Source organism: Carassius gibelio, chromosome B1 (assembly GCF_023724105.1).
Source record: "Carassius gibelio isolate Cgi1373 ecotype wild population from Czech Republic chromosome B1, carGib1.2-hapl.c, whole genome shotgun sequence".
In the NCBI taxonomy this organism is placed as follows: Eukaryota; Metazoa; Chordata; class Actinopteri; order Cypriniformes; family Cyprinidae; genus Carassius; species Carassius gibelio.
The window spans coordinates 3,596,540-3,618,964 of NC_068396.1; the positions used below are offsets into that span (position 1 = coordinate 3,596,540).

Genomic DNA, 22,425 nt, shown 5'->3' on the forward strand with positions numbered 1-22,425 from the left:
ACAGTGACGGGCCCATCGTGACCCACTGTACTTTCAATCAGCGCTAGCTAGATCACTCACGACGCTTGAATGCTCTACAGTGTAGTTCAGAGAATGGTTCAATATTTGCTTGATTTTCATGTCAATCAGAGAGATTGTATCACCATTTTGAAGTATGTTTGTGTCAAGTACTTCCTTTGAGCCCTGCAGATTGTAGTGTTTTCTACATCCCGCAATAACTAATTTGTTCAGACATGTAGTGTCCAAGGGACCACCGCCCACGAGACTATAAACCAATTTTTCATTATTGTTTGGTAGATAAAACCAAACATTGACTTATATTGTTCGCTAACATTGTTAACAAAGGGGCTTTGGCAATTGTAATATTTGTGTATTTCCTTTGAGGTCAAAATGACTCCAGATGTATTTATTTTTCACTGAATTGGACACAAACAGTAGTTTGAATGCAACCTGAGTAGTAACATCTGGGCTGTGTTTCAATTTCACTTACAGAAGACAGAGGCTGGTCATGTCTTTGAAAGTACATGTGCTAACCAGCTGTGGCATGAGAAGTAAACTTTCGGTCTTTATAAAATGAAAAATACAGCACAAAGTCACAAATTCAGTCAAATCAGAAACCGTTTGACCTTGTACTGTAGTTAAATAGGGCACAGTTTTTAACCAGTTCACTTAAATTCAGATTACAAGTGGTAAAACCTTTTACTTTCAAGATGCTAAATGCTAAAAAGTAAAACTAGTTGGATTGTCTGTTGCTTGTGTAAATAGATGTAAATGGGCATTCAAACTGACAGCAGTTTGCAGCAATAATATATATATATATATATATATATATATATATATATATATATATATATATATATATATATATATATATATATATATATATATAGCAACTATAGAACAATTGCTCAATCCTTCACTGGATGCTGAATGTATGGCATCTTGTCAAATTGAAGCAGTTCAATTCAAATTAAATTATGATGTGGTGTTAGTCTTTTTCATACATTTCATACATTTCAGACATAAAATGGAGCAAAAGAAAGATTGATTGCATGTTGCTTTGCATTGTCAGGTATAGTAAGGACACAGTGTAAATAGATGTCAAGGAGCGTTCACACTGACAACAGTTTGCAGCAAGAAAGCAAAGTGAGTCAGTCATTTACAATTAAGGTTGCTGATTTAAGGCAATATAGAGATTATTGTGCAATCCTTCACTTGATACTGTTGAATACAGTGGTCAAATGGGAGCCGATAATTTAGCATCTTGCCAAACTAATGCAGTTTAGTCACTGACAGTATGAACGTACCTTTGTTTAATCCAGTTTGTATTTGAAGAGTATAGAAATTACATATAAGCCTGTAGAATGCCAATTTATCAAACAAAGTTTTCTGACATTTGTATATGCATAAACTTTACAAATGTATGTATATGTTTAATTGCTGTCAGTGTGAACACACAGAGTAAGATTATGCTACATCTAGAATTCAATTCAGTTTACATTCAGATTCATTTTTTTTCACTCTTAAAAAATAAATAAAAAAATGCAGGACACTAGATGCAGTAAACTAAACTAGATTAATCATTGATGCATGCATGTTTTGAACATTAACCAGAAACCTTGTACTTCTTTTTTTAATGATTCTCAAACTTTTGTCTCCTACAGTATATAATGCTTTTTTCGGCATTATGGATTTCTAAATCTGATTCCTCCATTAACTGCAGCGATGCAGTATTGTGTAGCACATTGAAGATTGGTCATTCGATCCAGAGCTTCTGGTCGTCCTCCATCAGAACCATTCCTGCCCAGTTCGCCAGTAAAAATAGACCTTCATTATTGAATCAGCAGTCTCCTCTCAACACAGCACATCAAACCTCTCATACTTTTTCCAATACGATCCTTTGCACAGCATCCGAAAATCCTGATAGCGGTGAAAGTCCTCTATCGGATGTCTTTCGTTCTCCTCACCATCCATCACTCCGTCAGAGGCCACGAGAGTCCGTTTTTCGGCCCAAAGACTGATTGACTTTGACACCTCTCAGCTTTTGTCAGGATGGCTAAACAACGCTGTTACTCCAGCAGGGAGATACTGATAGCCCCTTTGCAGCAGCACCCTGATCCTGTGGATTACAGTGCTGCATATTTGGGAATTTGAGGGTGTTCGGTGTCTAGACCTGTCTTCAGCTTGGCCTATAATGACTATGTGTTGATAATAAATGATCATTTATAGTTAATCCACAGTTATTTGGTGGAATCACTGAGATGCTCACCTCTATAGATGTTGATGCATTAATGAATAATTGAGCGAAAACACAAAGCTTTGACCTTCAGTCGATAACATATAGCTTTTAAATGATTGCAAATGCATCATATTTTGGATCTGATTAATCACCCGAGGTCTCGGCCGCATTAACTAAAGTCAGATATCTCAGCTCGTGCCGTTGCAGTGCTCATGCTCATGAGCCGCAGTGAGCTGATTCAGCATTGTTTAACTGTTTGGAAATCATTGAAATGACAGCCGTGCTCCGTTTAGATCTAGTTTTGTGTTATTTATAGCACACTATCTCCATTGTAATCCGAGTATGGAAGGATACCTGGACGTCTTGCGGTTTTATCCTTGTTGTCAAAAACCACCGTAAGCAAGCAAGACCTCAGATAAGCTGAGCGTGCACATTCCTGCCAACGCTTCGAAGATGTTTTCAAGGGATTTGTGACCTCCCTGCAACAATGCAGAGAGCACACAAAAGCCTATATGGTTCATGTCTCTGCTTTATACCCTTGATGCAGACATATACTTCATTATAATTAAATGCAAAATTATGGAATTTGGTTATAGTGAAATATGCACAAAATGCATGTGGTTTATACATTTTGCATTTATGAGGCATTGTATCTGGTTAGTAATGAGCTTGTAAAGGTGTCAAGATAGTTTCACAGTAATGATCCGACAGTTAGAGAAAGAGTTTAATGAAGTAAGGCCAGATTTAGTCAAATTTAAAAACGTAAACTTAACCCATACAGAAAAGTAATAAATACAGAAAACTATATTTCTATATAAGAGTAGACTTGCACACAGGTGAGTCATATTAATACTTTTGACAAGTTATTGATGAAACTGCTTATCTTCATACAAAACATGTCAAATTGGCTGTATTTATGTTTTTTAAAGGTATTGGCACTCCAACTAATTATTGGAAAAGATTGAAAACAAAACCTTAAAAAAAAAAAGCCTAAACAATATTAATATTGATCCTGACTTTGCAATCACAACTAAAGACAAAAAATAAATAAAGAGCAAAAAACGGTAGACGGTAGTTTTGTAAAAAAACAAACATTTTTTTTTATTTTGCAGAAGTATTAAAAACAGCAGTATTGAGAGTGCTTGATTTCAAATTCAACTAATGAAAAATAAAACAGTAGAATTTAAAAAAAATATTTAGTGCAATTTGATTTAAATTTGCATTTCTGTTATACCAAGTATAGCAATATTTCAAATATTTTTTTTTATTTAGAAGATATCCTAAATTTCAAATACATTGTATAAAATATTTTAAACATGAAATATTATATTAAAATACATAAATTAGTATTAATTTAAATGTAAAAATATTAATAAAAAAATTAATATACAAACACATTGAATAAAATAAATAAATTAAAAATACATAATTTTGAAATAAAAATGTGTAATTAAAATATATAATTCTAAGCATGTAAATTAAAAATTTTTAAATATTTATTTTAGTATTTCTTAATTTATCCGAAACGTTAAAAACAGAAATAAAACAAGCAAATGTGTGTAATTAAATCATGTAATTACATAATTTGAAAATATAGTTTTTTTTTACATTTTGTAGAGACTTTAAATACAAATAAAAGAAACAATTTAGAAAAAGAAAATTCTAATATATATATATATATATATATATATATATATATATATATATATATATATATATATATATATATATATATATATATATATATATATATATTAGGGGTGTAACGATACGCGTATTCGTATTGAACCGTTCGGTACGAGGCTTTCGGTTCGGTACGCGGTACGCACTATGTACCGAACGGTTCATTGGACTAATTAATTATATTTGGAAAAAAGAATTGTGAAATATAATGATATGCATTCAACAAGGTAGCCCAATAACCCAAACGACGTAACAGGCAACGCCCCTGACACCCCGAAGAAGAAAAAAGCACCAACTTATATGTTTATGTTATGCTGCTCAGTCAGGCGCTTGCTCACTCAGTACGCGCTGAAGGCTCGTTTAAAAAATGGCCAATGCGTTTAAAAGACCAGAAATAGAAAATCCTCCAATAACCAACAGGTCTCGTGTTTGGGTGCACTTTACCAATCGATCGGGGCATCCAAACAAGCACGGAAATCAAAATGGACTAGTACTATACTGTGTCGGAATTTCCTGAGCAGTACGATACAATTAACAGGCCTGCACGTTATTAGATAGAAGAACTGTTATAAATAGAACGTATGCAAGGGCAGTTTTGAAAACTCCACCTACTTTGCTCTTGGTATGGTTCAGCGCAAATCGCGTTGTATCTGAAGGGCAACGCTGAGCCCAGGGTCCAGCACCGCGCATACCGCGTCCTGTGTAAAAGACCCTTTGGCCATTTTCCAACGAGCCTTCAGCGCGTACTGAGTGAGCGAGCGCCTTACTCTGTAGTGGAAAACGCAGGTTTTAAGAACATGCTTAATGTAATTGAGCCCCGTTACAATATTCCTTCACGAGCCTATTTCAGCCAGAGAGTAATTCCTGCTTTGTTCCAAAAAACATAAGCCCTATAGAGAACCAATTGAGTAAAAACACACTCAATATAAAGAGTTATAGAGTTCCATATAAAAGGTTACATCTTTCTATGTGTTCATAACTACTACAACAATATGACATTTTCATTTTTTTAATTTTTTATAAGGAGCTGTTTTTGTTTATACAATATGCTGCTAAGAAAACACCATAGAATATGGGTAAAGAATAGCTCCATCATTGTTCAATGTAAAAAAAAAAAAAAAAAAAAAAAAAAAAAACATACTTTGTTAGTTTTAATAAATAAAACATTTTTTAAAAATCAAGGAAATTTATCTGCCAATTTTTCTTTTTGCTGTATCTAAAACGTACCGAACCGTACCGAACCGAACCGTGACACCAGTGAATCGTATCGAACCGAACCGTGAATTTTGTGAACCGTTACACCCCTAATATATATATATATATATATATATATCTCAATCTGAAAATTAAAAGTTTCAATAAAGCAATTATTATTTTATTTAATGAGATCTGTGGTTGTTTTCTCCAGTTGTCTTGTTTTGTGAGTAGCATGAGCGTGTGATATCTGTGCTCAAGGTTACTGTGGAGATCTCACACCTCCAGCGAGCAGCTGATGCTGTAGAGCTCATGCAGGGTGACGCAGCATCTGCAGAGGCAGTGAGATTCTCTTTCTGTGTCTCTGCATGTCCGCAGTATGTGCTACCGCTGCGTTTTTAACCCCTCCTCCACTGTTTCTCACATCCTGGTATCAGTTCGGCCTCCCGTGTCACCGGATATCCTGCAGCGGAGGTTTAATGCAAACACGCGCTTGACCTTGGGCAGAATATTCGTCTAACTTTGGCCTCCTTAATAAATATTGCAGTGCAATGCAGACATCCTCACTGCATTGCTGCTTGTTTTTCATGTATGTTGCATTCTTGTTTCTGTGTTGATAAAAATATTTTTTTCAGGTTATCAACGTTTACTGTAGATAATGCGTCATTATTTGTCAAACAGTAAGAGAATAGAGCGATGAAGTTAATAATGTAAATAGCAGTTCAGATCATTAAGACTTGAGATCTCTGACTTTTGCTGAAGCCGAGACTCTTCTGAGATAAATGCGAGATTACTTAAACCAGGAGAAACTTAATTTTCCTGATTTTTCTGGCCGTAGGGTCGGTGTACGAGAGAAAACTGTAAGTACCTTCACCCACCGGCGCATCTGAAGACGCAGCTGGAAATCAACGGACGCAACAACCTCATCCAGCAGAAGACCGCCGCAGCGATGCTGGCGCAGCAGATGCAGTTCATGATCCCGGGCACCACCATGCAACCAGTGGTGAGAACCGTCTACTCGTCTTTCTGTCTAGATGCATACGAACAGTTTATTTGCAAAAAACGATAACTTTTTTTTATCATGTAATCATGTTTTTGTTGTGTTTTATTGTGTTAATTAGCTGTTCTTTTGTTTAGTTTTTTTATACCTAATCAAAATAACCCAACTGCAGTTCGATTGAGATTAATTTGAATGCACAATGAAAAATGTTTTTATGTAAAATTACTGTTTTTGCAAATGAACTCTTCATATTTACTTTACTTAAAGTAATAGTTATTCAAATTATCAAAAAATGTACTCACTCTTAGGCCATCCAAGATGTAGATTGGTTTGTTTCTTCATCAGGTTCGGCGATATTAAGCATTGCATCACTTGCTCACCAATGGATGCTCTGCAGTGAATGGGTGCCGTCAGAATGAGAGTCCAAACAGATGATAAAAACGTCACAATAATCCAAACCACTCCTTCCCATAAGAAACTACTTTATCATGAAGAATCCATAATCCATAATAATGCTTCCTACAGGGAAAAAGTCTTCTGGTCTGAATCAGGAGAGAAATCTGCACAGATCAAGCACTGTTTACAAGCCAAAGCAGTCCGAGACAAATATGTGGGTGTATTTTGATGTAAGAGACAACAGGAGATGGACTTTTTCACTGGAGGAAGCATTATTAAGGATTATAAACTTGTATTTTAGCTGGAAGCAATGGTTTAATGATAAACGTCTTAATGATGGCTTTGTTTATTACAAACGTGCAGCTCTTGGCTTCACTGAATGGACTGGAGTGGTGTGGATTACTTGTGGATTATTGTGATATTTTTATCAGCTGTTTGGACTCTCATTCTGACGGCACCAATTCACTGCAAGGCATCCATTGCTGAGAAAGAAATGGAATGCTACATTCTCTAAACCTGATGAAGAAACATACTTTTTGGGTTAACTGCTTCTCTTTTTTTCGTCAAATTGCAATTCTTTCATATTAATTGTCTTCTGCACAGCATACATTTCCTGTCAGCCAAGGTCTGGGCTCGAACCCTGGATTGAGTTACGCGCAGTATCTGACTCCCATGAGCCACGGCATGAGTCTGGTCCCCACAGAGATGCTCCCCAGCACCCCGGTCATCGTCCCCGGCAGCCCGCCGGTCAGCATGCAGAGCTCATCCTCCACACAGAAGCTCCTGCGCACGGACAAACTCGAGGTGACGCCTCACACAGAGACATTATGAGGCCCTCATTTCATTCATCCAAAAATATCACCAAGTAAAGGACAGTGTAAGATGTGGAAAAACATTGTACTATGCAAGTATACAGTATGTAACAAAAAAAGTATGTATGTAAAAAAGAAAAAGGACTAATCATAGTAAAGTGTTAAGAAAGGGCCAAAAAAAAGATCAGTAGATCAAGATATAATGCAAAATAATGAAATTACATGTAAGGGAGGAAAGGCCAAGTCATTATGTAATTTTATGTAAAAATGCCATTACATGTGAAAAAAAATTAAAATAAAAGACAAATCATGATTTAAAATAAAGTCTGATCATAATTCAATATGCAAATGTATTCAAGAAAGAATAACAGTCATAATGTCGCATGTAAATCTATATTTAAAAAGTACCTATTGTAATTCAATATAAAAAAAGAAAGAAAATTTAATAATAATTAAGTATGCAATTATATGTAAACAGAACAATGATATACAGTTAAACAATATGCAGTAATTCAGTATGTTATAATATATATAACAAAGTTGTATCATAATTGAAAATAGAAGACCAATCATAATTGAGTTTACATTTAAATGTACAAAATATTTATAAATAAATAAAAATCTGATCCAAATTAAAAATAAAGACAGTCAGTATGCAAATGTATGCAAGAAAGAAGACCAGTCAGAATTAAGTAAGTGAGTATTAGATTAATCATTTTTGGTCAGATTCTGAACATTAAACATTTGAACAAAGCAAAGGTCACTGGGAGATTTTCGAACTTGAAGTAGATTTAAAGTTTGTGAAAACCAAAGACCTGAATTAATTGCGGAAAAGTGTGAGAAGAGGATAGAAACAAGTGCGAGGCATTTCAATGCAGCGCTGCCTCGCAAGATGATCAGCGTGGTTGAAACAATAACAGTTGAAGGTTGTGTGTGTGTGTGTGTGTGTGTGTGTCACTAAATGTGCGATCACTTAGCAACTGACTGATGTCTGTGATAATAAGAGGCTCTGTTCCTCTGCATCCCTCCCACACCGAGAGGCTGTCGCTGCCTTTGTTAATATTCAGCTCGGTGTGTGTTTATTTATGTACCTGTGCTCATACACAGGCCTTGAAACTTCAATGACTCACGTCTCTGTTTGCACATTTCTGTTGTGTTCCCTGTTTGTTTTGTCTGCGGGTGTTGGTTTGCGTCCAGGTGTGTCGCGAGTTTCAGCGAGGCAACTGCGCACGCGGCGAGACCGACTGCCGCTTCGCCCATCCTAGCGATAGCCCTATGATCGACACGAGCGACAACACGGTCACCGTGTGCATGGACTACATCAAGAGCCGCTGCTCACGCGAGAAGTGCAAGTACTTCCACCCTCCGGCGCACCTGCAGGCCAAGATCAAAGCAGCGCAGCATCAGGCCAACCAGACCGCCGTCGCCGCGCAGGCCGCCGCCGCAGCCATGGTGAGCCAATCACGCACAATTGATTTCAAAATGACATGCATACAATTCTACATTAACACAGTCATGTTGTGCAAAACGAGTTTTCAAATTACACCAGCGTGCCTCACCAGCTGCGTTTAATTTACAGCAGAGTTTAATTTACCGCATTGTCACGACACATTGAATCGCAACCAAGGCAGTGCTTAGAATTGTGAAACCGTTTTCGGTTCTGTGCATGATAAAATCAATTGACAACACATGTTGAGACGTGCCCGCGGAGGTTGCGATTTGAGATATCTGATGATGTTAGCACATTAAATGTGGAGCACTGCTTTATTATTATATAGCCATGACCCATCTCTCGATTCTGGGCGGGGATTGCGTGCCAAATCGGTGTCGACTCTCTTATCTCGTCCCTGGAGTATTTTAGTCCTTTTAAACAGAGTGAGTAAAGAGAGAGAGACAAAGAGACAAGCTGCTTGAGAAGACTGTCATGTGATAAAAATCACTCTCACTTCTTATCCATCTAGTATTGTACTGATGCGATCATTATTAGGAACAGGATATTAATATAATAAGCACAATGGCTTAAAAGCTTCTTTGCTGACACTCTTGACTGCACAAGGTCACGGGGCAGCTTACTTGCCCATTTCTCTGCCCAATGGGAGGCCTGCTCTCCTCAGAGCAGTCAAGATTAAATTAAGGAGATGGATGACATCTTCGTGCCAAACTGACGTGAATGCATGAAACAGTGAAACTATCTTGGGCCGCATGCCAGGCTTCTTTCGTTTGCAAGTTCAAACGCATGTCTAGGCTGCAAGCGAGCGACACATTGCAACGGAACTGCAGTTGCGTGCAATGCTGTAAGTAAGAGATGTTGAATTTTGTAATTTGTCTTGCAATTTGTACTGCTTCGATTATAAGTTATTGTTGTCACAATCTCTAAATTCATGCAATTTTTTGCATCACTCGCATCTTTTTGTGTACACTGCAAGCAAATGACGCATGGGGTTTTGTGCAACGTTATTTATTTAGTTATTTTTGTGTTTTGCACCCGATTATAACAGATGCGATTAAGTTTTGTTGTGTTGCTATCTTTGCATGCATCCAATGTTAATTGCATTGCATTACTTGCAAAATATAGGGTTTTTTTTATGCGTATGGCTTTGATAATAACAGCGCTATAAAGTATTGTTTTGTTGCAATCCCTACATGCATGCAATTTTAATGCATAACTCGCTTGCAGACTAGATATTTTTGTTTATTTGTTATGGGAGCATACCAAGTTTTTTCTACACTGCAAGTAAGCAGTGCAAAAAACTGTGGTAAATGAGTTTTGTTGCGTTTTGTCACCATCACAATGTATAGTATATGGATTTGATTAAAGCAGGTGCCATTAAGTTTTGTTGCATCAGAATTTCTGCATGTATGCTATTTGGATTTTGTTGCATTGCTTACTTGCATTGTAGACAGTTTTGGTGATTATGGCAGCATTCTAGTTTTGTCAACACTGCAAATGAGCAATAAACAACAGCGCTCCCTTAAAAACGAATGAAACCCTGAGTTGCTGCAAGTGAGTAATGCATCAAAAGCAGTATTGCACATTTGCAGTGTAGACAGATTTGTTGATTGCATCTTTGTGCTACGCTGCAAGACAGCAATGCAACGCAACACAACAAAACTAGACCGCTCCTGTTATAATCAGCAAACCTGTCCACATCTCCAGTGGTGTGACACAATGAAACTTGGTATTGCATGCTTTTAAATAAACGGAGGAGAGTGGTGAGATGTAAGGAAACTTGCAAGTTAGTGGTACAGATAGCTTTTTTTATTATAATAAAGTCGCAGTGAATTGTTGCATTGCAGCGCAGTTTTTTTTTTATTAGAATGAGAGCAATATAGTTTCTTCTACACTCTTACAAGAACACTAGATTTTCCCCATTAAAATTAATTAAGCTGCAAGATGCAACCAAATGTGACGTGATCTAGTTTTGTCGCATTGAATCACTAGACTGTAAACAGTTCTAGCACTGATTATAAGACGCTGTTCAGATTTATTTACACTGCAATGTGCAAAGCAACACAAGACAACTGTTTTGCTCCTTCTGAAGCTGTTAAAACTGCATGCAACACAATGCAGCATGAAAAAGCTTGACATTGTGTGCATGCAGTGTAGACAGCTTTGTTGATTATAATAAAAGTGAACACTTTGTTCGGCATTACAAGAAATGCAACGCAGGAAACTAGATGTTATAATCAATGAAATTGTCTACTTCGCAATGCGATGCAACAAATGCGACATGCATGAGTTTGCCATTTAATGAAAATGATTGTTTCCTTGCACAGCCACGCTTATTTTATTGATTATAACGGTAAGGATATAGTTTGGTCCTGCAAGCTCACAATGTGATGCAACACATGCAACATGATAAGCTTGCTGTTAAAAATGTGAAACATCTTGCGTCGGGGTGAATATAGTGTGGTCACTTCACTCGGTTGTGGTGTAGACACCGTGATAGGCAGCAAGCTTTCCCGCTTGCACATCTCACACTGGTGTGGTTTTAGTTTGCAGCATTTGCTGTCATGGCATTCACACGCTTGGCCTCATTCGTTTTGCTGTTTACTCCATTTTTGCTTTTGCTTTTGCCCTGAACCTTTTGTCTTTTTCCACTGTAACGTCTGGGTCAGAGGTTGACGCAAGGACAGTATTGGCTCACCAGCCATAACAATAAAACAAGAGTGAAAATAAAGCCAGAGCATTCAGTGACCTGAGATAAACCACCAGCTTTGGCTTCAGGGTAAAACGCTGTTAGCCTTAAGGTGCAATGTCCTTTCCTGATTATGATGTAATGCAGATAACGAAACAGGTTTTTTTCTAGGGTTCAAACCGGGCCAGTTACTGTAGGAATGCTGAAGCAATCGATCCCAAATGTGACCCCAGAGAAGTCAGATGATGCAGTTATAGTTTCTTCATTTTTGTTGCTCTTCAGTTGCTCTTTGCTTTGTTTTGTTTAGTTTTTTTCAGCAGTGGAAGGTTATGTAATTCTGTATGATAAATCCCCGTGGGTGGCATATTTATTTTAATGGTTCTCTATGTTGGCGGAGGGGAGCAAAACATTCAACTCTTGGTTACAAGAAAACCTTCAACATGCACAATTAAAGTGCATCTTATTCTGATGTTTATTAAAAGTTGTACTTGCCAGCTCTGTTCCTAAACCTACTGATCTTTCTTCCTAGACGGCACTAGACTCTCATAAACGTGACGCCAAGACTGTTCCAAAGGATTTGTGCATTATTATGCTGCTTTCCAAGATGCCTTGTTTTGCATAAATTCATGCAGCAGATATCCTTCAGGGAGAATTTAATCCCAGAATTTATTGCGACAAGCTCAGTGAAAAAACCTAAGATGACAAAGAGAGCAATACAGTTCTATTTTAACACCAAAGCTATCACTAAAGTAGTTAAATCATAACAAATACCATTATATTCATTATTTGTGAATGCTGCAATTAAAATACAAACTATTTTGGAATGAATAATTATGACTCCAGTGCACTTTGCGTCAGAAGTACACCTAGTGCACTAAGTTGATGCCTATGTAGAGTGTTTCAAATAAGTCATATATGCTTGAGAAGGTTGCATCCTATGTAGACAACAATGCAGCTCACTAGGTTTTGGAGCAGAGTCCAGACTTGTTTTTCCTTGCAATAAAATGTCTTTAAATGATGCATTATATTTCCCTCGTACCCTTTTGCTGTGACTTTATTATAAAGAAAAACATGCATTTTTTCTTTTCCATTCAACATCCGATTTTTTTGGTGTGTGGCTATTCTGATTTCAAGCATTTCTGCATGGCGTCATCTCATTTCAAGCGTCCTTTTTTTGCTGCCACATCTTTACTTATTACCAGTACTTTTGCATGGCATTTTATTGGCGAGGAATATTGCAATGTGTGCAGTGTTAGTTGCATATAAATATTTAAATGTAAAAAGAAAGACATTAAAATGGGCCACAATAAATAAAAACTCAAATATAAGAATAAACAGAGCTCCACATTCTGTGATCAATCACATCAGTTGTTTTCTTTTGGTTCCGTGACCTTTACGATTTACATGTTGCTAGTTGGTAAGAAATTGCAACACATTGTGACAGAAACAAATGTCAGGGAAGGCGTTTCGGTGTCCTTTTGTTTCCTTTTTGCTAAGTGCTGGTAAATGTCACAGCATTTTCGCCGCACCATGTTAAAATCGCCTGACGAGCGCCGGTCGAATTGGCTAACTTGGCCCATGCGGATTGCACCCAATTCCAGTCTTAATAGACAGCATGCAACCTCACGTTGCATCCGAACAGAGCCAGATGACGTTGATGCCTACCTGACACAACTTGAATTATGCACACAGATATCGGGTGTGTTTTTGATGCAGCGAGCTCTCATAACACTAATATCTACAATCCCATTAGCGTGTTTGACGTTTGATTGGTAAATGGTGAGACTCTTGATTTCTGACGCTTTTAACACAGGTATTGTAGATGCTTTGTGCTTTCGTACTAATTCAGAACGTAGTCAAATGTTTCTTTGAGACAAGTTTTTCCGTTTATGTGCATGCCTATTGTTTTGTATGTGGTATTACTGCATTCAGATTATTTTTGTTTTTGTTTTTTTCCTTCTCACCTATTCCACAATGCAATGCTGTCCCCATGATGCACCTCTGCTTGCTGTTACCTGTATGTTAATACGCTTGAATCCCATTGGCCCACTGCCATCATGTGCTCGCTGCCTGCTATTAAAAGACTCAGTCGACTGCCAAAGCAATGAAGCGACCCCTCGAGGCATCTGTAGATCTGGTACTATGACCTTTCACCTTTTGCTTTGCATGTAGCTTTTTTAATGTACTGTAGCGACTCACAGAAGTTTTTAATTTGGCTTCTTTGTTTTGATATAAACAGTAAAAGTCACATTGTAGTCAATTTTGAAAAAAGAATGTTGTGTCGTCTTTCAAAGTAAAGTAGCTTTATTTAGTAAACGTAAGTGCCTTGCTTAAGTATCTAGCGACGGTTGTCGTCGTCCTTGTGTAAAACAGAGCGATGCAGCTTCCAGTCAACATGTGCATGGATATAGAAGTGGTGCAAGACTGGTTTAACTGGTGCATGTACTGTTTCACGCTCAGGCGTTTCCCCATGGAGTCCTGCAGCCCCTACCAAAGAGACAGGCGCTAGAAAAGAGTAACGGGGCCAGCACGCTCTTCAACCCCAGTGTCTTGCACTACCAACAGGCTTTGGCCAATGCACAGCTCCAGCAGCCCACCGCTGCGTTCTTTCCCACAGGTGAGATCACACACACATGCACACACACAAACACACACACTCCACCAGCACTGCTTTGTATTAATCCCTGGGTCACCCTCTAAACGTTACACCCTTTTCTCTTCCCCGATCCTGGCGTAACGTCATAACCGAGGCTTTTAAACAGCAACGTGTCCCAATTTGCATGCAGTGTGTGTGCACGGAATACTAATGCATAACGGGGTTTTTTTTAGAAGGGAAAATACAGACGTTATTTCGAGAGCACTGCTGACTTTAATTTGGACAGTACTGCTGGGATACTTTGATCTAAAAATGATAGCGGGCCATAGATTAAATTAGAAAATTCACAGAGGCGCTTTGATCTGCATGCTAAAGTGCATTTACAAATGTACTGATACAGCGCAATGATTTTATATATATATATATATATATATATATATATATATATATATATATATATATAGATCGATAACCATCAATACTGGCCAATACATAATGTATTACAGTTTTTGATTGCAATTATTGTCGTTGATTAAAAATTTCGTTTTATCAAAATATTGCTAAAATAATTCAAACTAAAACTGAAATGAAAATTAAAAAATATTAATAGATATACATAAAACACAAAATAATTCAAACAAAAAATGTAAATAAAAAAGTTTAAAGAAATAAAAACTCAATAAAATTCAATAAATAAAATCTCTAATAATATCTCAATGGTACTAAAATAGTATTGCATTTTTTTTGAATTAATTTAAATAAACTTTGACATTTGTCTTTCACTACAAAATTGCAGAAATTACAAACTTGTGTGTAAAAATAAATATATATAATTATTTAAACACAAAAAAATTATACATTAAATTTAAATATTTAAAAATATTCTTTATTTCAAATATTTCAAATATTTCTAATTTATTTTTTTTATCTAAATGAATAATTTGTCTGGCCGATGAAATTGCTGTAACATTTTAATAACCATATTTTATATTTTAAAAATATTTAGTCAATATAAAAATGACTAGAATAAATTAAAATTGTTATAAAACAATTTTTTTTCTGAGATGCCTTGTATATTTTTTTATTATTGCATGTGATCTAAGTTTTAAAATGTGAGAAATGTATTCAGCGTAAAATATATATATATATATATTCCACCTTCTCTGGCTCTGTACCTGTAGGCGAACACGCTGCAGTATTAATAACAGTAAACACAGATGAAGCTCTCTCCGTGTGTAGGGTCTCAGAGCGAGTCCGGCTGTCTAATCCCTCGTAGGTGTATTTTGTCATCACACACCCACATGGTGGTTGTGTTTCCTTTCACCGTCCTCTTGTGCCCCTGTTCCTCCCTCTTCTCCAGCTCTGGGGCTTTTGTAACAGCACTATGTCTATTTTAACCGTAGGAGTGGCTGTTGGCTCACCGCATGACTCTCTTGTGTGTGTGTGTGTGGTTAGTTTTTAGCCCTGTTTCCCTCTTCCTCTTCTCCTACACGGTTTCCCTGCGCTCTAATTTCACAATGCTAAGCTCCTGTCTTCTCATTGCGGCCCTTTGCGAATATTGATCCAGTTTATCTTCCCGGAATCCGCTGAGTTTTTACCGGAATGACGACACGGTGGAGCGAGCGATCTATAATGATTTGTATGGCATGCTGAATACTGAATCTCTGGCTCTGTGTCTAATATGTTTTTCTTCCCTATTAACCTCTCTCCACTCTTCACTGCATGGTCACAGGGTCAGTTCTGTGCATGGCTCCTGCTAGCAGCATTGGTAGGTTCCTCCTCTTCCTGTCTGTGTCTGTCTGTGTCTGTTTTCTCCTGCTCACGTAGAGATCTAGTCGCTCTTGCAGGTGATTTGAAGCTTGAGAGACACTCACGTCACACAAAACACCAAATTAGCATCCGTTTTCTGCTTTATTCTGCTTCTGTTCACCTGCAAGAGCACTCGGTTTGTTTGAAATATTCACATTTCTCTTTCTGGGGTTTTGCTGTTTAAAGTTTGCTTACGTGCATATTTAACATACTTATTATTATTATTATTATTATTGTTATAGTAGTTCTGTATGTTTTCAGTTTGTTCTAATTACTATTTTTATTATTATGTATATGTTATCAGTTTGTTTAGATTTTATTTCTAATTACATTTATTATTAATAATATTGTTTACCGTAGGTCTATATATTTTATTTATTCACGTTAACTAGATTATTTAAAATTATTTTAATAAAAATATTATTATTATTATTATTATTATTATTGGAATTATATATATTTTATACATTATTATTCAGTTTTTTTTATTATTATTTCAAATTCCATTTTTTTAAATCATTATTATAATTATAGGAATTCTCTGTATTTAACATTCATTCATTCTAAATTATTTTTTGTTGATTTTATTTTTATGGTTTAAACATTCATATTATTTTTACATTTTTACTGTAAATTTAAAGTTTATAATTTTTAAATTCATATACATTTTACAGTATTATTTAATTGTTTTAAATTGTAATTCTTTATATTTTATGTATTCTATTCATTCTAAATTAATTTGGGTGGATTTTATTATTATTGTTTAAATATATTTTAAATTTTTACTGTGGTCTTTTTTATATACAATTCATATATATTATAACTTAAATTTTTACAGTCACCATTATTATTCTCATTCTTATGATTATTATCAGTTGATTATTGCGAACAGTCATTGTTTTTTTTAGTGAATGATAGGCTTGTGTAGAGTTGATTGGGAAATTTGATCAGTTTCCTAGAGAAAGAGTGGACTCGATCCTGAACTTGTGTGTAGTTTTCTGTAGACGGCAGGATCAGTGTGAATCCGCTCGTGCACGAACCGCTCGCGCCAGACTTCTCTGGGTACAAACTGATAATGCTGTTAAATTTCCTTGAGGTGATTTATAATCAGCCTTTCTCCTCTTCTTTTGTTGTTTTATGGTTTTGTTTCCCATGCTTCTCTCGCTTTGCATCGTGATTGCATGCCATCCGCTGGTTTAACCTAACGATGGCTCGCTGCTCTGTGATATACACCATTGCTAAACGACCAAAACAAACTACAAAAACCCTACCAAACACCTGTTTCCATAATGCTCCACCTACCTGTTCATTGCTTCCATGGTTCCCTTCCTGAAAAAGTACCCATGATGTACAGTGCTACGCCTGCTACTGTCTCTGCAGCAACAACTCCTGCCACAAGTGTCCCCTACGCAACAACAGCACCAGCCAATCAGGTTTGCTCCTTTTAAAAGCTTTCTTTCATCAATCCCTGAGCTCCGAATAAGCACTTTGCTACAAATTCATTCCGCGGTCGCCATGGCGATCAGTGCACAATCTCCCGGCAAAACCTGGCACTTGCGCTCAGACCGGTGCTTATTCAGAGCTCGCACATTGGCAAATAGTAGTTGTGTTGTGTTGCATTATTTTCTCGTTTTGTTCTGCATGTCCTTGCTTTGTTTTGATGTCAAGGTATCCTTCCTCATCTACACGTACACACACACAAACACACACACACACACCGGCTAAAAATAGACACGCCTCACTCCGTTCTAGTCTGATTTCCATGCACTCGGCCGATCTGTGTCCGTCTCAGGCTTCGGGAAAGCAGGCGTCCAGCTAACAGGCAATTTAACAGTGTTTAATAACTTGATAACAGCAGCATTTTTAATTAATATTAATAAAGGATTATTGACTGTTTAACACTGTTATTATATTCATAAATATATGGAAATAATAATAATAATAATAATTATTATTATTATAATTTGCATAATGATGAATAATTGAATAGCATCAGCATTTTAAATAATATTAATAATATATTATTGACTGTCTAACACTGTTATTAAATTCATAAATATATGTAAAGAATAATTATTATTATTAGTAGTAGTATTTTAATATTGTTGAATAACTGAATAACACACAGCATTTTTTTTTAATTTAAATGATTATATATTTATATAAAAGTTTTTATATAAAAAACACTTTTTAAACAAATTATTACATTTTTAAATAATAATTTATGTTATTCATTTTTGTATTCTTATTGTTAATAGTTTAAAAATACAGTACAATTCAAAATCACAAAAATTAATGTGAATGATTATATTTTTTATAAAAGTTTTTATAAAAAACACTTTTTAAACAAATTATTACATATTTTAAGTAATAATTGTTAATATGTTTTATTAATATTAATAGTTTAAAAATGCAGTACATTTCAAAATCACAGAAATTAATGTGAATGATTATATTTTTAAGTTAAAGGTTTTTAAATAATAATTATTGTTATTATTTTTTGTATTATTATTATTATTATTCATAGTTTAAAAATAAAGTACATTTCAAAATGTGACTGATTATATTTTTAAATAAGTTTTTGTTTTAAAATTTATTAGCATTTTTTAATGTTATAATTTTAATGTTATAAAAATACAGTACATTTCAAAATCACATAAATTAATGTGAATGTGAACATCAGTTTTTGTAATATGTTAACACTATGAGTAGTAATGGTTTTATATATAACATTTTACTTAATAACATTATTTTAAAATCTGGTAATATTAATAATCCCATGACATTTATTTACACTTGCTTATTAACTTCAGCCAAACACACACCCCACATAGCTGCGATGTTAAAAAAGATCATCTTTGGTCCGCTCCCTTTCTTCGAGAATTGTTCATGTAAGGAGACTTCCAGCACTTCCTGTCAGCGAGCAGCATTTCCTGTTGTTCCAGGGCTGCATCAGGAACTGGGACATACGTCCAGGTTATTTGTAGTCTTGTCATGTGAAACTGAACCTGTTTCCTGAGAGGCTCCTGCCAGACACTTCCAGGCTCTTTAGCGCCACCTAGCAGCAGAGAAAACTGAGCAGAGAAGATATATATATATTAATTATAATGCCATTTCATTTATTTTTATTATTTGCCTATTTAAAAACAACAGTATATTTAAATAATTTATGTAGTCATTATTAATATTAATGAATTTAAAATACTGTAAATGACAAAACCTCAGAGAAATAAATTATAAAAATGTAATAATAATAATAATAATAATAGCAAAAATTATGATAATCATAAGAATTAATCTTATTTAATAATAATATATTTTATATATTATTCAATTATATATTGCTCATTCATATTTTATATTCTATTCTATTATATATTATTTGTTGTTTCAAATTATTTGAAATTCAGCTTATTATTTTGAGTCCAGCAGGATTTTCAACAAAAAGAAATGTAAGTAAAAATGTGATAAAACGGTTTAATAGAGAGAAGTGGCTCGATTACAGGTGGCTCAGATGGAAATATTATTTTCTTCAGAATATCATGCACAGCATAGAAACAGTTCAGGAAGTAAATATAGCCCGTTTAAATTTCATGTTGGCTTGAAACATGCTTTGCATGACTTTCAAAATCCAAGCATTAATATTCATATCATACATTTAGCAGATGCTTTCATTCAGAATAGCTTGAGACTCATGATGTTTGTTACACAGAGGCCTTTTCTGTGAGGTTTGTTTGTGTCAGTCTCAGACCCAGACAGACACCCGCTGACTCATCACCGCCAGCACTGACCTCACACACGACTTTAATTAGAGAGAGAGAGAGAGAGGGAGAGAGAGTGAGTGATGGAGGGAGAGAGAGAGAGAGAGAGAGAGAGGGAGAGAGAGAGAGGGAGAGAGAGAGAGAGAGTGTGAGTGATGGAGGGAGAGAGAGAGAGAGAGAGAGGGAGAGAGAGAGAGAGAGGGAGAGAGAGAGAGAGAGAGAGAGAGAGAGAGAGGGAGAGAGAGCAGCAGCGCCTCCTCCTGGACACAAAGAGCAGCGGCTGAGGATTTAGACGCATATTTAAATTGAAATCTTTTAACCACTGTCTACTTATTACTTATTTTGAAATAATGTAATTTAAAATAACACATAGCTGTCAAATATCAAATGTTGTCCTAAAAGTAAAACAAACAAAAAAATTAATATTTATTATAAATGTAATTGAGTATGCTATTGTGCGTGTGTGTGTTTGCATGCATGTGTGTGTGTATATATATATATATATATATATATATATATATATATATATATATATATATATATATATATATATATATATATATATATATATATATATATATATATATATATATGATATTTAAAAAAAAAATAATCATTTTAAATAGTAAAGATTCACAAGATATTCACATTTAAAACTGTAAAGCTGTACAGAATTACTTATTTACTTATTTTATTATAATAAAAATAGAATAATAAAATAGGTAAATTATTTTAAAAAGATAATTATTATATAGTCTTTATATAATGTATTTGCTATTCTAATGTATTTGCTATTTGCTAAAATGTGTTTTAAAATATGTATTTATTATTATGAATTACAACAGTTATTTTGTGTGTGCGTGTGTGTGTGTGTGTGTGTGTGTGTGTGTGTTTGTGTTTGTGTGTGTGTGTAATACATACACACACATACATACAGTAAATATAAATAAACTAAATACATTTAGATTATATTTTGACATCGTCAAAAATACATAATAAAATATTAATTTAAATAATGTGTTTTATTGTTTTTAACGTGTATTTACATTATTAACATGTTTACTGTTGATAAATTATATATCTATAAATTAAAAAGAATAAGAATTCATTCTAATAATATAATTATGTTGAAATGAAATCTACTAAAAATTCCATCTGATTATGAGTAGCATGTCATAGTTTGTCATTATGTCTTAATTAATACTTCATTTATTTGTTGCCCATCTGTCGGAGGCAGCTTTGTGTGTTTTTCTCTGCTAGTGATATACTTCTCCAGATTCCTGATTCAACAGAGAACACATTAAACCAGGACAGAAAACTGAGTCAGATACTTCACGTGTTAATACAGTAGTCTGAAAGAAATGATATATTAGCTGAACCTGATTGACATCACATGCATCCCGATCCAACACATCAGCATCGTCTCATCGGGCTCTGTGTGACCTGCATGACCCCTCTCTGGCCTTGCTTTCCCATCATGCATCAGTGCAGCCGGCTATCAAGCTTCCACACTGTCGCCTCGCCTCAGTGCTCTGCTCACAACGCTGACGGTGTTTCATAGTAACTTTCCACGTTTTGTGACTAAACTAGGGTGCCACGTGCTTCCTGATCACTGCTCTTCTACTGTTTGGCTTGGGCTACTTCTGGAAAACTGGATCCAGGCAAAATATTAGTTATACTGGGAAACAAGACCAGCTTTCATAAAACAGAACTATTTATAAATTATATACGTGACCCTGGACCAGTTGTAAGGGTATTTTATTATTATTATTATTATTTATGCATGCATAAGGTTAACTGAATAAATAAGCTTTCAATTGATGCATAAGACAAAATTTGGTACAACTATTTGAATATCTGGAATCTGAGGGTGAATAAAAGCATCTTTAAAGTTCTACGCAATGCATATTACTAATCAAAAATTAAGTTTTGATATATTTATGGTAGGAAATGTACAAAATATCTTCATGGAACATGATCTTTACTTAATATCCTTATGATTTTTGGCATAAAAGAAAAATGGATCGTTTTGACCCATACAATGTATTTTTGACTACTTGTGCTCCAGGGTCACTTATGATGTTTAGGATGCAATTTGACGGGTGTTTACAACAACATGCGTGCAGAAGAATGAAATCCTGACACTGAATGTGAAAACAATGAAAATATTACGTAATCTACGCACAAAAAGACCATAATATTGTACTGTGACCTGATGCTGTTTGAGAAGCACATTGAATATAAATAGCACACTATACTACCTTAAGTAATAAAGTGATCAGTGTGCTGATTTTCAATATGCATTGAGTGCATTAATTGGGCTGCCAAAAGTTGATATTTTGGCATAAAATTATATTAAAATGATGCAAAAGTTATATATGCAAAAGTTTAGAGTCAGTAATTTAAAGTAAGTACTTTAATTCAGAAAGGATGCATTAAATTGATCAAAAGTGACAGTAAAGACGTTTATAATTTTACAGAGGATTCAAATAAATGCTCTTCTTTTGAACTTTCTGTTCTTTAAACAATCCTCGAAAATAAGATGCACCACGTTTTCCACAAAAATATCGGTCAGCACAACTCTTTTCAACATCAGAAATGTTTCTTAATCTAGAATGTTTTCTGTAGGATCATATTACACTGTAGACTGAAAAAAAATTCAGCTTTGCTCACACCAGTGAATTCCATTTTGACAGATATTCGCATAAAAAATCTATTTTGTATTTTCGATCCAATAAATGCAACTTTTATTACCATAACAGACTTGAAATGCTCTAAACTTAATTTTCGAAGTAT

The 22,425-nt window shown here is 35.0% G+C and overlaps 1 protein-coding gene across 16 annotated transcripts in view; it reads left to right on the forward strand.

The window, feature by feature from the left end:
- The window catches only part of LOC127948470 (muscleblind-like protein 2a), a 64,518-nt gene that overhangs the window by 36,995 nt on the left and 5,098 nt on the right, over positions 1-22,425 (forward strand). For 5 of the 16 annotated variants that reach the window (XM_052544908.1, XM_052544910.1, XM_052544909.1 and 2 more), the window contains 6 exons: positions 5,955-6,119; positions 7,116-7,316; positions 8,522-8,776; positions 13,547-13,600; positions 13,924-14,080; positions 15,792-15,827. In XM_052544908.1, the coding sequence (XP_052400868.1) occupies positions 5,955-6,119; positions 7,116-7,316; positions 8,522-8,776; positions 13,547-13,600; positions 13,924-14,080; positions 15,792-15,827 (868 nt within the window). Of the gene's footprint in view, positions 1-5,954; positions 6,120-7,115; positions 7,317-8,521; positions 8,777-13,546; positions 13,601-13,923; positions 14,081-15,791; positions 15,828-17,206; positions 17,302-22,425 lie in introns of all 16 variants that reach the window. The other 11 variants (XM_052544921.1, XM_052544923.1, XM_052544922.1 and 8 more) reach the window with 8 other exon arrangements.